At 37.9% G+C, this 16,295-nt stretch overlaps 2 protein-coding genes across 2 annotated transcripts in view; one reads left to right on the top strand and one right to left on the bottom strand.

Annotated features, from left to right (window-relative positions):
- The first annotated feature begins 611 nt into the window (after positions 1 to 611).
- LOC107672440 (serotonin N-acetyltransferase-like) lies at positions 612 to 2,944 on the top strand. The gene is made up of 3 exons (XM_016465627.1): positions 612 to 1,023; positions 2,230 to 2,384; positions 2,482 to 2,944. Exons 1-3 carry the CDS (start codon positions 858 to 860, stop codon positions 2,785 to 2,787), a joined length of 627 nt encoding a protein of 208 aa, XP_016321113.1. The 5' UTR covers positions 612 to 857; the 3' UTR covers positions 2,788 to 2,944.
- Positions 2,945 to 6,661: 3,717 nt separating this feature from the next.
- Positions 6,662 to 16,295, bottom strand: part of LOC107672493 (inactive rhomboid protein 1-like) — a 72,002-nt gene continuing 62,368 nt past the window's right edge. The window contains exons 15-19 of the mRNA XM_016465706.1: positions 15,281 to 15,375; positions 15,078 to 15,153; positions 13,561 to 13,661; positions 10,139 to 10,292; positions 6,662 to 7,773 (exon numbers count right to left, since the gene is read on the bottom strand). Of these exons, the coding sequence (XP_016321192.1) occupies positions 7,354 to 7,773; positions 10,139 to 10,292; positions 13,561 to 13,661; positions 15,078 to 15,153; positions 15,281 to 15,375 (846 nt within the window). The 3' untranslated portion in view covers positions 6,662 to 7,353. The remainder of the gene's footprint in view (positions 7,774 to 10,138; positions 10,293 to 13,560; positions 13,662 to 15,077; positions 15,154 to 15,280; positions 15,376 to 16,295) is intronic.

Genomic DNA, 16,295 nt, shown 5'->3' with positions numbered 1-16,295 from the left:
ACAGCCTTGGTGAGCATTTACTTGAACAAACATTAAAAATATTACAGCCCCCATTTAAAACCTTATAGTTTATGTTATAGTCTGTAAAAAAATATTTACAACTATTAATTTTACAATTGATGCCACATAAATACTTAAAAAAAAAAAACACCAACACACATGGATAGGTAAAAAAAAACTGTTTTACTTATACTTTGTTACATTGTGATGACTTTGATTTTGGTTAAGGGTAGTTAATAATTCATACCAGTTAAAACTGTATTTTTTATCAAATAAATGCAGTTGAATGGTAGCGTAATGTTCATTATGCCTTGACAAACTGACGATAACCCAAAGATTTTGGAACTGTTACATGAGTGATGTAGGTGTATTTATCAGCCGATGCCATCCTTTTTTTAAGCACTGGCATGCTGAATTTGGTAACACCAAATACGTAACAGAGCTACCAGGGCTGGCGTAAACACTACAAAGCTTTCTTTAGCTGTACAAACAGTTTCTGCGTAAGCATTGGGAGCTGCGCTGTGAGTAGGCTATTAGCACACAGACTCTTAGGAGATTGCTGCAGCTTCACCTGGCACGTGCGCACATCACTATCCCTCTAAAGACGGGACACTTTAGCAGATCGGGGCGGGCCGGGACAAAGAGAGGGACGGGGGGAGGGTTAAAGAATAGGAGTTAGTGTGATAGGACTCAAACACTTCAGACCGTAGAAGAGAGCGGCCGGACAAATCCACTGAGGGAAAGACAGCAGTGTCCTAAAACTCTGAAGTAAGGGGAAAACTAAGAGCTGAAGAGGCTGCGTTAGTATTTCAGACCGCACTGTCCTCCAGCCGTCAGAAGTGTGCGTGTGTCAGACCATGGCACCACAGGTCGTCAGCTCACCCTTCCTGAAGCCATTCTTTCTGAAGACACCACTAAGTGTTGCCAGTTCTCGACGGCAGCGACGACACACGTTACCTGCCAGCGAGTTTCGAAATCTCACCCCACAGGATGCCATTAGTGTGTTTGAGATAGAGAGAGAAGGTAAGATGTTTCACGCACACATGATGGAGTTATATTGGGATTTACCAAAATACAGTGGCAGAATTACCTATTGATTGCGCAGTCAGTGTTAATAATGTGAAACATGTTTTTAGATAAAAACACTCTTTTTGTGTTAGTTGTCCTGAGTGAATGTAGTTTAAGCAGCTCTTACACACTTGATCCCTGCGGAAGGCATTTCTCTAGGAAATCTGGTGGTTGGGTTACTTAATTATTTAACTTATTTTAAATAAGTTATCTATCTACTTTATTTTTTTTATTTCATTTTCTAAAATGTTTTGGCAATATGTACTAAAATACACCACCTTTTTGGGGTCAGCAAAAAAAAAAATTTTAATAGAAAAAAATACTTTTTTTCATCAAGGATGTATTAATTACAGTAAAGACATTTATAATATAACAACATATTTATATTTTAAATAAATGTTGTAATTTCGAACTTTATTTTCATCAAAGTCAAAAAAATTTGATAATTTTCCACCAAAATATTAAGCAGCACAACTGTTTTCAACATTGATAATAATAAGAAATGTTTCTTGAGCAGCAAATTATATTAATAGCATATTAGATTAATAAATGATAGATCATGTGACACTGAAGACTGCAGTAATGATGCTGAAAATTCAGCTTTTCCATCACAGAAATAAAATGTAAAAATATATCTTAGTAGAAAACACTTATTTGAAATTGTAATAATATTTCACAATATTATTACAATTTAAAATAAAATAAGTCATAATAGGATTTTGCTTTTAATTGAAAAAAAAGCAAAAGAAACTTCTTTCAAAAAAATAATTCAAACCCCCAAACGTTTGATTGAAAGGTAGTGTATGTCATACCAATAAAGCAAAATTAATTTAAATTTAAAAAAAGAAAAATGGTTTTAGTATGGAAAATTGGGTATTGGGTATTTTACAATTAGTGCCTCATAGATTACTGTAAAAACACACCAACAAACATCTGGATAGGCAACAAATGGTTTTACTTATATATAATGTTATATTATTTTGGTTAAGGGCAGTTAATAATTCCTACCTGTTAAAACAAATCACCCCCTAAGTTCTAGAAAACTAGAAGACTCTAGTCAACATGCTGATCTAAATGTGATAAACCTGATAATCCGCCGATAAACTCTTGTTTGCATTGGTATAACAGGGTTGACTCACCCCTGTATTTTCCCCTCTGCAGCATTTATCTCTGTTTCCGGTGAATGTCCACTCACCCTTGATGAGGTGCTTAGTTTCCTGGGCCAGTGTCCTGAGCTCTCGATGGGATGGTTTGAAGAGGGTCAGCTGGTGGCCTTCATCATTGGATCTGGCTGGGACAAAGAGAAACTAGAACAGGTGAGAAACATGATTCTTTAAAGAAACCTGTTATCATGTAGATCAAGAACTTCACTTTAGGTTTACATTCTAACCCTCTTTTGACCATCTGATCCAGGAAGCCTTGACCACACACGTCCCAGACTCTCCCACGGTACACATCCACGTGTTGTCTGTGCACCGCCACTGTCGACAGCAGGGCAAAGGCTCCATCGTGCTTTGGCGATATCTGCAGTACCTGCGCTGTCTCCCCGGTCTACGCCGGGCCCTGCTGGTCTGTGAGGAGTTCCTGGTGCCCTTCTACCAGAAGGCTGGCTTTAAGGAGAAGGGTCCCTCAGCCATCACTGTGGGGGCTTTGGCCTTCACAGAGATGGAGTATCAGCTTGGAGGCCTGGCTTATGCACGACGAAACAGCGGATGTTAGTTTCTTTAGCTCATTCAATCCTGATTCAGGACACCATGCGTAGATTCTGGACAGCTGTCGGCAATCACTGGCTCAAAGTCCTACTACCACTTGAGCAAGAACCAGAGACTTACCTATGCACTCATTTATCATGTGTATCTAATCAATAAAAATAAAAATCTAACAACAAAGCTATATTTTTGTCATTTGTATTTTCTATGCACAGTGGTGAGAAAGCATTTCAGTAACACTTTACAATAAAGTCAGATGCAACTGACTTGTACAACTGATGTAACTGACAATATTGACAGATACAACTTTTGATTTTAATCATGTATTAGTAAATGTTGAAATTAACATTAAGGGCCCTATTTTAACGATGTAAGTGCATGGTCTACAGCGCACGGCGCAGGTGCACTTAGGGCGTGTCCAAATCCACGTTTGCTAGTTTACCGACGGGGAAAACGGTCGGCGCGCCCCGCGCATGGTCTAAAATGGTTGTCCCTATTCTCTTAATGAGTAATGGGTGTGTTTTTGGGCATAACGTGCAATAAACCAATCAGAGTCTCATCTCCCATTCCCTTTAAGAGCCAGTTGTGCTCGTGCCATGACGGATTTGCTATTTACATGGCAGAATTTGCAAGCGCAAAGACAGATGCGTCTCCAGAGATGAAACGGAGCTGCTTGTGCGCGAGCAAATAGGTAGCCTAATTCTGATACATGCAATGACTATCCATTATGACATGTAGGCATTTTTATATTTATGTAACCTACATAATAATAATAATTTACATTGCAATCCTTTAATTTTTAATATTTGGCATGTTTGTGTGCTGCTGCGCATCCCTGTGTGTGTAATAAGCAGAGTGTACGCGTGCTGTGGACCCGCCTATACTAACGCGCTCCTTAAATAACAAAAAAACTACTGTGCCATTTACTTTAGACCAGGTTTTTGTTGGTCAATGGCGCAGTCTATTTCAGTTGCCTCAAAATAGCAACAACTGCGTCGGGCTGAAACTAGCAAAAACACTTGCGTCGCACCTGGCGCCGCATTGCGCCGGGTCTATGATAGGGCCCTAAGATTAATTAATGCTTTAGAAGTATTTCTCATTTTTACTGTAGTTAATATAGTCTAATGTCAACAAATGGAACCTTATTGTAAAATGTTACCAGAATTTCTTTGGGTTTATGGATACATATCGTTATTACCCTTGGTACCATCTTAAATTTTGTTCCAAAACTGGTCAGTGTGGTTTAGTATAGAAGTCTGTTTCTGCCTCAGAGTTAAAAAAGTGAGGAAATTAAACTAATAAAGTTGCACTGTGAGATTTAAAGACAGTTGTGAGATATGAAGTCACAATTATGAGAAATAAAGTCACCTTGCTACTTATAAAGTCACAATTGCCTAATATGAAGTCACTGTGAGATATGAAGTTACAATTTTGATCTTGTCACAATTGCAAGGTATAGTCGCAAATTAGAAGAAAACAGGTTACAATTGTGAGATATTAAGTCACACTGTAAGAAATAAAGTTGCAATTGTGAGAAATAAAGTCACATTGCGATATACTTATATTGCGAGATGTAACGTCGCGATTATGAAAAATAGTCACATCGTGAGAAAAAGTCAATTATTTTGCTACTTTTTTTGTCACCTTGCTACTTACTATATAAAGTCACAATTGCATGATATTAAGTCACTGTGAGATATAAAGTTACAATTATGAGAAAATAGTCACATTGCGAGATATAACGTTGCAGATTACAAGAAACAAGGTTACAACTGTGAGATAAGTTATACTGTAAGAAATAAAGCTGCAGTTATGAGAAATAAAGTCATATCGCAATATACTCATATTGCGAGATGTAACTTTTGAAAAATGAAAAAGTCACATTGTGAGATAAAGTCTCAATTATGGGAAATAAAGTCACAATTGTGAGATATATTATGTCACTGAGATAAGTTGCAATTATGAGAAATAGTCACATTGCAAGATCTAACATTGCAATTATGAGAAACAATGTCACAATTGCGAGATGTAACGTCTCAAAAGAAAGTTAAATTTTTATTTTTATTGTTTTTTTTACTCTGAGGTGGAAATGGGCTTCCATAATTTAGTTCTAGTTTGGAGTCTAGTAGACAAGAAAAACAGACAAACTTCAGAGGTGCAGGTTGTTTTAGCTGTATTCTGTAACAAGTGATCCACGTTTGCTAGTTTACCGACGGGGAAAACGGTCGGCGCGCCCCGCGCATGGTCTAAAATGGTTGTCCCTATTCTCTTAATGAGTAATGGGTGTGTTTTTGGGCATAACGTGCAATAAACCAATCAGAGTCTCATCTCCCATTCCCTTTAAGAGCCAGTTGTGCTCGTGCCATGACGGATTTGCTATTTACATGGCAGAATTTGCAAGCGCAAAGACAGATGCGTCTCCAGAGATGAAACGGAGCTGCTTGTGCGCGAGCAAATAGGTAGCCTAATTCTGATACATGCAATGACTATCCATTATGACATGTAGGCATTTTTATATTTATGTAACCTACATAATAATAATAATTTACATTGCAATCCTTTAATTTTTAATATTTGGCATGTTTGTGTGCTGCTGCGCATCCCTGTGTGTGTAATAAGCAGAGTGTACGCGTGCTGTGGACCCGCCTATACTAACGCGCTCCTTAAATAACAAAAAAACTACTGTGCCATTTACTTTAGACCAGGTTTTTGTTGGTCAATGGCGCAGTCTATTTCAGTTGCCTCAAAATAGCAACAACTGCGTCGGGCTGAAACTAGCAAAAACACTTGCGTCGCACCTGGCGCCGCATTGCGCCGGGTCTATGATAGGGCCCTAAGATTAATTAATGCTTTAGAAGTATTTCTCATTTTTACTGTAGTTAATATAGTCTAATGTCAACAAATGGAACCTTATTGTAAAATGTTACCAGAATTTCTTTGGGTTTATGGATACATATCGTTATTACCCTTGGTACCATCTTAAATTTTGTTCCAAAACTGGTCAGTGTGGTTTAGTATAGAAGTCTGTTTCTGCCTCAGAGTTAAAAAAGTGAGGAAATTAAACTAATAAAGTTGCACTGTGAGATTTAAAGACAGTTGTGAGATATGAAGTCACAATTATGAGAAATAAAGTCACCTTGCTACTTATAAAGTCACAATTGCCTAATATGAAGTCACTGTGAGATATGAAGTTACAATTTTGATCTTGTCACAATTGCAAGGTATAGTCGCAAATTAGAAGAAAACAGGTTACAATTGTGAGATATTAAGTCACACTGTAAGAAATAAAGTTGCAATTGTGAGAAATAAAGTCACATTGCGATATACTTATATTGCGAGATGTAACGTCGCGATTATGAAAAATAGTCACATCGTGAGAAAAAGTCAATTATTTTGCTACTTTTTTTGTCACCTTGCTACTTACTATATAAAGTCACAATTGCATGATATTAAGTCACTGTGAGATATAAAGTTACAATTATGAGAAAATAGTCACATTGCGAGATATAACGTTGCAGATTACAAGAAACAAGGTTACAACTGTGAGATAAGTTATACTGTAAGAAATAAAGCTGCAGTTATGAGAAATAAAGTCATATCGCAATATACTCATATTGCGAGATGTAACTTTTGAAAAATGAAAAAGTCACATTGTGAGATAAAGTCTCAATTATGGGAAATAAAGTCACAATTGTGAGATATATTATGTCACTGAGATAAGTTGCAATTATGAGAAATAGTCACATTGCAAGATCTAACATTGCAATTATGAGAAACAATGTCACAATTGCGAGATGTAACGTCTCAAAAGAAAGTTAAATTTTTATTTTTATTGTTTTTTTTACTCTGAGGTGGAAATGGGCTTCCATAATTTAGTTCTAGTTTGGAGTCTAGTAGACAAGAAAAACAGACAAACTTCAGAGGTGCAGGTTGTTTTAGCTGTATTCTGTAACAAGTGAGTAAATTGGGTAGCTAAAACACTACCCTTTCATAATCAACCATTACTCCATTAGAAGTAACACACAAATAAAAGAATATCATTTGAGTGCTCAACGTGTAACGAAAATATGGCAGTAGTAGGTACATTTATCAAGGCACCAAAGGTACAGAGTTTTTCGTCCCTGGATTCTGAGGTCGACTAAACAAAGACAAACCTACCCCTGACATGCTAAAACATAAAAAAGTACAACAATCAAATTGGAGAAGACGTGTTCTCCGTTTGGTGTACCAGTGCTTTTATTATGACACTGCCTTCTGAGACTGTAGTGTGAAGAAAGTTTTCGGGCGAGGGTGACCCTGTTTTCGTATGATTATCAGACACCCTTATCAACAGACTACATAAAACTTTATGGTACGTTAAAAAGCGATCTTCATTCCTAAAATCATGGTCAAAGTGGAGATCCAACTTACACTTGAGTAAAAAAAACAACAACACAAGCATACTGTCCAAGTTCACAGAAAGGGCTTCATTTGGGGTGAGACGAAGTGCAACTGGATGAACACTGACAGCTGGGGACTGGCAGATGCAGATCAATGACCAATCAAATCCCTCTGTCCCCGAAGCCCCGCCTCTCCCTCAATGGAGGTGCGCATTGAGGTCGTACTTCTCACAGAACTTGTCGGTGAAAGGAATGCAGGTGAGCAGCTCGCACCACTCACACTTGATTGGAGACACGTAGAAGAGCACCACGAGTCCCGCGAACAGGCCCACGAACACCACCAGGAAGATGATGATCTGGCAGCGCTTGCGGTACATGTCCAGCCGGCCGAAGCTGATGTAGGGCAGGAAGGCGAAGGAGAGGAAGAAGCCCGAGATGAATCCGCAGATGTGGGCGAAGTTATCGATCCAGGGCAGCAGGCCGAAAGCGAACAGAAAGAGCACCACGCACAGTAGCTTAGTGAAGGCCCTCCACGGCTGAGCCAGAATCTGCCAGCTCTGAATCAGCTCCACAAACAGACAGGCCAGGATGCCGAACTGAGAGCCAGCTGGACCCACCTAGAGACGCATGGAGACAGCAAAGGAAGGTCAAGCTCAGTGCCAGAGATACATCAGTAAAATACCTTTTCCACCAATATGGTGCTGGTTCTCTTAAAGGGTTAGTTCACCCAAAAATTCTGTCATTAATTACTCACCCTCATGTTGTTCTAAACCTGTAAGACCTCTGTTCATCTTCGGAACACAAATTAAGATTCGACTTAATGACTTTATTCAACAATTCGTCTCCTCCGTGTCACCCTGTAGCGCCATTCTGGAGAGCATCACATACGTAAACAACATATGCTGTTCTGTGTCAGCTGCACTGTACACGGATACGCTGTTTACGTTGTTTGCACTTTGATCTGAACATAAACAACGTATCCGCGTACATACGTTGCATACGTTGTTCACGTATGTGATACTCTCCAAAATGGTGCTATAGGGTGATGCGGAGGAGACGAATTGTTGAATAAAGTCATTATTTTTGTTTTCTTTGGGCACAAAAAGCATTCTTGTAGCATTGTAAAGTTACGGTTGAACCACTGATATCACATGGATTATTGTAACAATCTCCTTGCTATGTTTCTGAGCCTTGATCGTGTTAGGATCCTTGCTGTCTATGGGAGGGTCAGAGAGCTCTCGGAATGCATCAAAAATATCTTAATTTGTGTTCCGAAGATGAACGAAGGTCTTACGGGTTTGGAACGACATGAGGGTGAGTAATTAATGACAGAATTTTTGGGTGAACTATCCCTTTAAGCCCAAAGTATACTTCACTTTTTCCATGTATGCGAGGTTCAGCGAATAGTGTGCATGACGCAAATTTTGCTCATGATGTATGCACATGAGTATTAACTTGGTTTTGCACTAATCAGTTGTTCCACAAGGTGGCAACACTGGCTCACACCGTTGTTTCACAGTAGAAAATGAAACTAAAGAGACAGAACAAGAACAACAACAACAAAATAGCGGAGACTGCAACAACAACAGATGGCCGTTTTGAGAAGTGCTTGTGTGAGAGGGTTATGAGAGAGCAGCAACTTGAGTTTAAAAGAGCGCAACAACATTTTTATTGGTTATAACTTCTAGAGGAAAAATAGAGCGATGGACTAAGATGAAGCTTTCTAGAGCACATGTGTCAACCGCCTGCGTTCGCACACGCTATAAAATGGAGTATACTTTGAAAGGCTGCGTATTTGACTGTACGCATACGCTAACGTACGCATGAAAAACTGAAGTATACTTGGTGCATTAGCCCAAGGTGTTCTTAAACTCGGGTTCACAAACCCCCTGGTGGTTCATGAGGGAACTGCAGGGGGTTTGTAAGTTGACAAAAAATTCAGTCAAAGAAATGTACAATTAAAATAAATAATTGTAAAATAAAAACAAAAAAGATGGAATTTTCTGTTACCAATCATCAAGTGACCATTAGCCAAAAAACACTGTAAATTAACTAGCAATTTATAAATGAAAATTGTGTTTACACTAATTTCCTTTTTAGTGCATCAAAGAACTGTAAATGTGAATGTGTTGTTAAATTATTGAAAAATTAACTTAAAATCTTAGGGGTGCTTTCAGAAAATATTTTAAATCAAAATGGTTTGGTTGTCTTAGCTGATGCTCCCAAACAATGGCATAACTGTCACACACACTGAAATAAATAGATATATAAATAAATAATACAAAAATTGGTGTAGAAAAAAATGTCAGTTTTCTAGTAAATTTCACAAATATTTATAGAGAAACAGCAAGTAACACATTGAATTAAGCAGGAAATTGTGAAATAGAAAAGATGAAATAATTTGTAAAACATACTCCAATAATCTGTGTTGTATTTACAACAAAGAATGTCATCCATAATACAGAAAATTAAAACATCATTCAAAAATCCAGCTTAAAACACATAAGTACACTGTTTATTCATATAGTTTTGAAAAACCTTTATGCCATTTAAAAAAAAATAAATAAACCATTTAATTGTATTACCTTTTAGCCAAAGTGTATTCAAATTATTGTTATGTATAAAAATAAAAACATATTTTTTAAGAAATTACTAGAGCCAGCCAAAGACGTGTCACTAATTAATAACATTCATAAAAATCTATTTGATCACAGGATATTTATAAATAAAATAACTTCATTTTAAGCATGAAAAATAAAGCAGTTGTAGCCACCGTGCAACACAAAATACACAGGATATCCATCAAGTCGATGTGTGTCTTATCACATTGAGTTTAGGTAGTGTCACTGATTAAGAAATGGGTGATCTAGTTTTCTGTATGTCTAATGTTAGCGATTTCTATTTCTAGACCAGCAGGTTTTAGGGGCCGGTTGTAGCACACTATGGGTAGAAAAGAGGCAAAATGCATCAAGTGGGGCTCACCTCAGCTCTGTAGGGGAGGAAGATGGCACTAGCCAGGTTTCCTGTGATGCCACTCAGGATATAAATGATAGATATTCGTAGCCACCCAGCCAACTTCTCTAGGTCTCGAAGAATTGTCATCTGAAAACATACCGACACCAGGCAATGCAGAATCCTGTTTTTAACAGATGGGAACAGAGAGAACGTTTCAAGCATATTGTTTATAAGCTGCTATGACATCTTTATGGATTTGAATGCATATTTTTCATTCCCAACACACCACAACATTCTGACATGGCTACAGTGGTCATAAACATTCCCTTCATACAAGATATGATGCCACTGACTCTAAATTATGTCCACGCAAACCACTGCCTGTGTCATAATTACACTTCTGTCAGCTGTCTCATAAAAATGTGGCAAAGGCATGTCACAACAAGAGTCTCCACAAATGCTGTTATTATGAAATGCAATGTGCAATGGCCACCAAACACGAACAAATATGCAACAGTAACCACACCAATCCTTCAGCAGCTTCAAGGACGTTTGAGAGAGTGATGATAAAGGTGTGTGACAGAGGCACGTGCAGAAGCGTTAATCTACTGAGCCGTCTTAAGGAAGGCAAAGAGCCAAAGTGCAGCTCAGTGAAGCACTCTTTTTGATTACTACTACAGATCACGCCATAATAAAAAGCAGCCTCTTCTCCAAGTGTCAGCTGTTTCTTAAAGCAGATAATCTGATCGTATGTGTCAGCTTTTGGAGCATCTGAGATAAACAGTGCAGCATGGGGTATGGTGCTTATGGGTAAAACATTCCAGCATGTGTACATAATTAAAACCCAGAGGAGTTGTTATAGCTTATGGGTTGTTCTTTTTAATTGCTCAGAAGATTTCTTCATTTCATTTGAGTATGAACTATCAAATGAAGGAATAAAAACAGAAACTCCCGAGACAATTGTTGACACCGTATGCATGAGAGCAGAGCTGTAAAATGAATATTGACTGCATAGCTCTAATAATTTGGTCTGTGCGGATTCTGATGAGAGTCAATATATTTGAATTGTCATTGCAGACTGTATTTTGGCAGTGTGAGCACAGTTTATTAAATCTCTTCTGAAACTCTAGAGGAGACACATGCATTAATATGTACCAGTATCGGTATTGTTGCATTAAATATGAAGCAGATATTTTGTTTGCAAATTTTTGCCTTTTCATTTCGCTCTTGGTTTGAAAAGACAGATCATTTGCCTTTGATGTTTTTCTAGATCTGAACAGATGCATAGTTTCACTTTTGGTGTGACCACATTGTCTGTGATATTTTGCTATTTTGTTTTAATTTCGTCTTCGTTTGCAATGTTGTACTTTGTTGTTTTGCTGTAGGAATGAATGTGTACTTGTGAATTTTTGTTTTACTCGTGATGTACATTAGGGTGGCCTTTATTGGGGGGTAATTTTTTTTTTTGGAAATGTTAACCTCTCACCCCCTTATATGTTTCTCCACTAGAAGTCAGTAATGTATGCAAAATTCCATTCAGATAATTTGTAATTTAGAGTGTGCCTAATGGTTAGAGAGTCAGACTTGTAACCTGAAGGTTGTGGGTTCGAGTCTCAGTACCAGCAGGGATTGTAGGTGGGGGGAGAGAATGACCAGTGCTCTCTTCCACCCTCAATACCATGACTGAGGTGCCCTTGAGCAAGACACCGAACCCCCAACTGCTTCAGTTGGTGCTGGAGCAAATGGCTGCCCACTGCTCTGGGTGTGTTCACGGTTTATGTGTGAGTTGTGTTTACTACTCACTGCTGTGTGCACTTTCATGGGTTAAATGCAGAGCACAAATTCTGAGTATGGGTTACCATACTTGGCAACATGTCACGACAATGGCAGAACACTCTTAACTTCTTCATTACAAGTGTTCGTTCCTAGGTCCATGAGCTGGACTCGAACTCGGGACACCTGAAGCGCTACATGTCAGCGCACTGTCCACAAGGCTATTGACAGCAGTGTAATTTAACATTTTAACATTTTAAGACTCTGTGGATAAAATTTTGACCGTTTCTGATATCAGAGGTGGGAGCAGTCGAGGCCTAATGGTTAGAAAGTCGGACTTGTAACCTGAAGGTCGTGGGTTCGAGTTTCGGTACCTTTAGTAACCACAACTGAGGTGCCCTTGAGCAAGGCACAGAGGAGCCCACAACAGCTTCAGCTGGCGCTGGTGTAAATGGCTGCTCACTATTCCGGGTGTGTGTGAGCAGTGTTCACTACTTACTGCTGTATGTGTGCACTTGGATGGCTGGCAGTGGACAGAAACGAAGGGGATGGGATCGGGAAAGGTCCGTGAGCCGGGACTCGAACTCGGGACATCTGAAGCCCAATGGCACCCACAAGACTATCGGCACAATTAAACATAATTAAACATTTTAAGACTAGCAACACTGTTCCGTGTTCTCGTTTTTAACATAATTCACAGTTTACTAATGGTTTTGTATAATTATTAATTACGTGCTGTTATTATCATTAAGACTATATGAAGAATTTCAACTTTGAACTTTGAGCACACCCTAAACGTAGTCCAATCTCAGCAAAATTTGGTTTGTTTCCATTTCGGAGAGTTGAAACATTTTAACATTTTAAGACTCTGTGTTCTCGTTTTTAACATAATTCACAGTTTACTAATGGTTTTGTATAATTATTAATTACGTGCTGTTATTATCATTAAGACTATATGAAGAATTTCAACTTTGAACTTTGAGCACACCCTAAACGTAGTCCAATCTCAGCAAAATTTGGTTTGTTTCCATTTCTCATTAAGGAGAGTTGACTGGGAGGGTGAGAGAGGAAGATTTCAAAAGTCCAAAAATAAGGGCCACCCTAATGTACATAGATGTTTTATTTGCCATTTTTGCATTTTTCATTTTGCTGTTGTGTGTGAATAGACCTGTCAAATGCTTTTCATGTTGTTATTTGTCTAAATGGACCTTTTGTTTGCATTTCGTTTCCTTTCGCTTCGTTGCAAGCTTTTTGTTTTGCTGTTTGTTTGACCAATTCATGACCACACTGTGATATTTTGCGTTTTCGTTTTGTTTCGTTTCACTTTTGTCTTTGCCCTAAGTATGAAAGAATGTTTATTTTTATGGTGGTGTGAATAGACATTTTGTATGACAATTTTTGTCTCTTTGTTTTGCTGTTGGTTTGAATAGACCTGTCATATGCTTTTGTATTGTTCTTGATCTGAACGGACCTTTTGTTTGCATAGTTTCACTTTGTTGTTCTGACCAGTCCCATGACCATGCTGCCTGTGATTTTTTTCTCATTTCACTTTCGTCTTTTGTCTGCGATGTTTCACTTTTTTGTTGTTTCGCTCTAGGTGTGAACAGAGCATTCGTCTGCAGTGAGTTTTGCCTTCTCGTTTTGTTATTGATGTGGACAGGGCTGCAGTCACTCACCCAGCATGCAGAAACAGTGAGAGCCAGAGGCGGTAGAACTGATCTGGGACCTCAGGGTTCAGGAAAGGAAGGAGGCCACACACATCATCCATACAGTGCACCTGACAGGGACAGAGTAGTGCGTTTCTTTAGATTACAAAACATCAGAAATAGAAACAACATTGCCAATAATAAATTAAATTGCATTTTCAGGCTTAAGACATCAGACAGTATTTAACACACTTTTAGCACTAAGTTTTAAGTTAACACTTGAAGCTGGCACACGTTTCAGACCCAGCCAAATCACGGTGTGCCCTTTCAGACAACAACAGATTTTGCCAATGCAGAGGAGATTAGCATGGCAACCTTCATGGTGATTACAGCGCACTTAGCAGAATGTAGATTTACCTTCCGTTCTTATTCACACTGCCTCATTAGTCTAGTGGGCGTCTAGACTAGGGTTTACGCTCGCTTGCGACCTGAACTGATCTTAAAGGGTTACACTACTGTTGAAAAGTTTGGAGTTAGTAAGTTTTTTTTTTTGGAAAGAAATTAATGCTTTTATTCAGCAAGGATGCATTAAACTGATCAAATGTGACAGTTAAGACATTTATAATGTAACAAAAGATTTCCATTTCAAATAAAAGCTGTTCTTTTTATCTTTCTTATCAAAGAATCCTAAAAAACAAAACAAAAAACTAACAAGGTTTCAAAAAAGAAAAAGAAAAAAATGTTTTTAACATTGCTAATAATAATAAATGTTTCTTGAGCAGCAAATCAACATATTACACTCTTAAAAATAAAGGTGCTTCACGATGCCATAGAAGAACCTTTTTTGTCTAGTTCCATAGTTCCATAAAGAACCTTTAACATCTGAAGAACCTTTCAGTTTCACAAAAGGTTCTTTGTGGTGAAAGAAGGTTCTTCAGATTATAAAAAGGTTAGAAAGAGATGGTTCTTTAATAAACCTTTGAATGAATGGTTCTTTGTGGAACCAAAATGGTTTTTCTATAGCATCACTGTGAAGAACCTTTAAAGCACCTTTATTTTTAAGAGTGTAGAATGATTTCTGAAGGATCATGTGACACTGAAAACTGGAGTATTGATGCTGAAAATTGAGCTTTTCCATCAAAGGAATAAATTAAATTTTGTAAATATATTCAAATATAAAAGTTATTTTACATTATAGTAATATTTCACAATATTACTGTTTTACCTATTTTTGATCAAATAAATGCAGCATTGGTGAGCATAAGAGAATGTCAAAAACATTTTTAAAAAATGACCAAACCCAAACTTTAGAACAATAGTGTAGCTTCATAAAGACCTGGCAAACAATTTCATTTGCTTTGACTTTTATGTAACACTTATTTATCAGCTCAGACTTAATTTTTAGCAGTATTTGCATCTCATCTGCTATCATTACATTTTGTGTTGTACATCGCCATTTCATACGAAGTAACCATTAAATGTACTTCAATATCTCTTATAGCACATATTTGACTTATTTCTGCGCTTCGCTGGTTAAATCTTCTTACTTGGGAGCAGAGGGTTGCCTCCTCATGGAAGTATCCCTTCATGAAGTCACAGTACTCCCTTGATGTGATTTCACACCTGCAAAGCAACACACAAGACATTTTCAAAAACCCACATACCCACTAAGCAAAAACCCATGTCCACTAAACAAATGCGTCAGTGTTGATCATGCAGTGTGAGAGTCAGTAGTAGCAGATGTCCTCACCTCCCTTTAGTGCCGATGCAACAGGGCCGGCCGGTGATAGTACAGTCAATATGAGGCAGATTGGTGTGGTTCCCAGAATTATATTTGGTGCAGATCTGTAATGCATATGTTAGGACAATGTATAGCTAACCAACTCTTGCAAAAATGTACTTTGGCGCTATCACATCTAATACTATAGTTCTTTGACCCTGGACCACAAAACCAGTCTGAAAGGGATAATTTACCCAAAAATGAAAATGTGATGTAATAAGTGCATTACCGCCACCTATCTCTCAAATGGACCATTGACACTCTATCTACAATCTCAATTAGGAGTGTCAATGGTCCACTTGAGAGATAGGTGGCGGTAATGCACTTATAAGTCTGCGATCCACCGTAAAGCAAGAAGAAGAAGAAGATGCCTCACCTGCGCTCAGGACAGTTCGGATAGTTCGGACATTGCGTGAATCAGAGGTAAAAAACAATATAAATACTGTTCAGTTTCTTGCACAGACCAATCGTTTCGTGTCTTTACACATCAACGTATCGTCATGAGCCGCAGGGTTTCATTTGTTTTGTTTGTGTATGTTTTTTTTTACTCTCAAAGCCGTGATTCCCATTCACCTCCATTATAAGACTGACAGACTGCAACGGTTTGTGCTAAAAAATCTCCGTTTGTGTTCTACTGAAGAAACAAAGTCACCTACATCTTGGATGCCCTGGGGGTAAGCAGATAAACATCAAATTTTCATTTTCGGTGAACTATCCCTTTAAGGATCATATCATGTTCTCGGTATCACTTTACAATAAAGCACTTTAGTTGACACATTAGATATTATGAACTAACAATTAACAATAATTTTACAAACTAGGTTGAATTTTGTTTACATTTTATACATTGTTTACATTTATATTTATTTGACTTTCAACTTGTTCATTTGTTTAAATTGGGATACGTTTTTGTATAATTAAAATGTGTTCTATATTTTTGAAGTTGACAGAAATATACAGCATACTGTATTTTCTTGCATGCAGT

The sequence above is a fragment of the Sinocyclocheilus anshuiensis genome, unplaced genomic scaffold, assembly GCF_001515605.1.
Source record: "Sinocyclocheilus anshuiensis isolate Anshui unplaced genomic scaffold, SAMN03320099.WGS_v1.1 scaffold1430, whole genome shotgun sequence".
NCBI classification, from domain to species: Eukaryota; Metazoa; Chordata; class Actinopteri; order Cypriniformes; family Cyprinidae; genus Sinocyclocheilus; species Sinocyclocheilus anshuiensis.
Note: the sequence above shows the minus strand (reverse complement) of the source record. Positions and strands in the feature narration are given on the sequence as shown.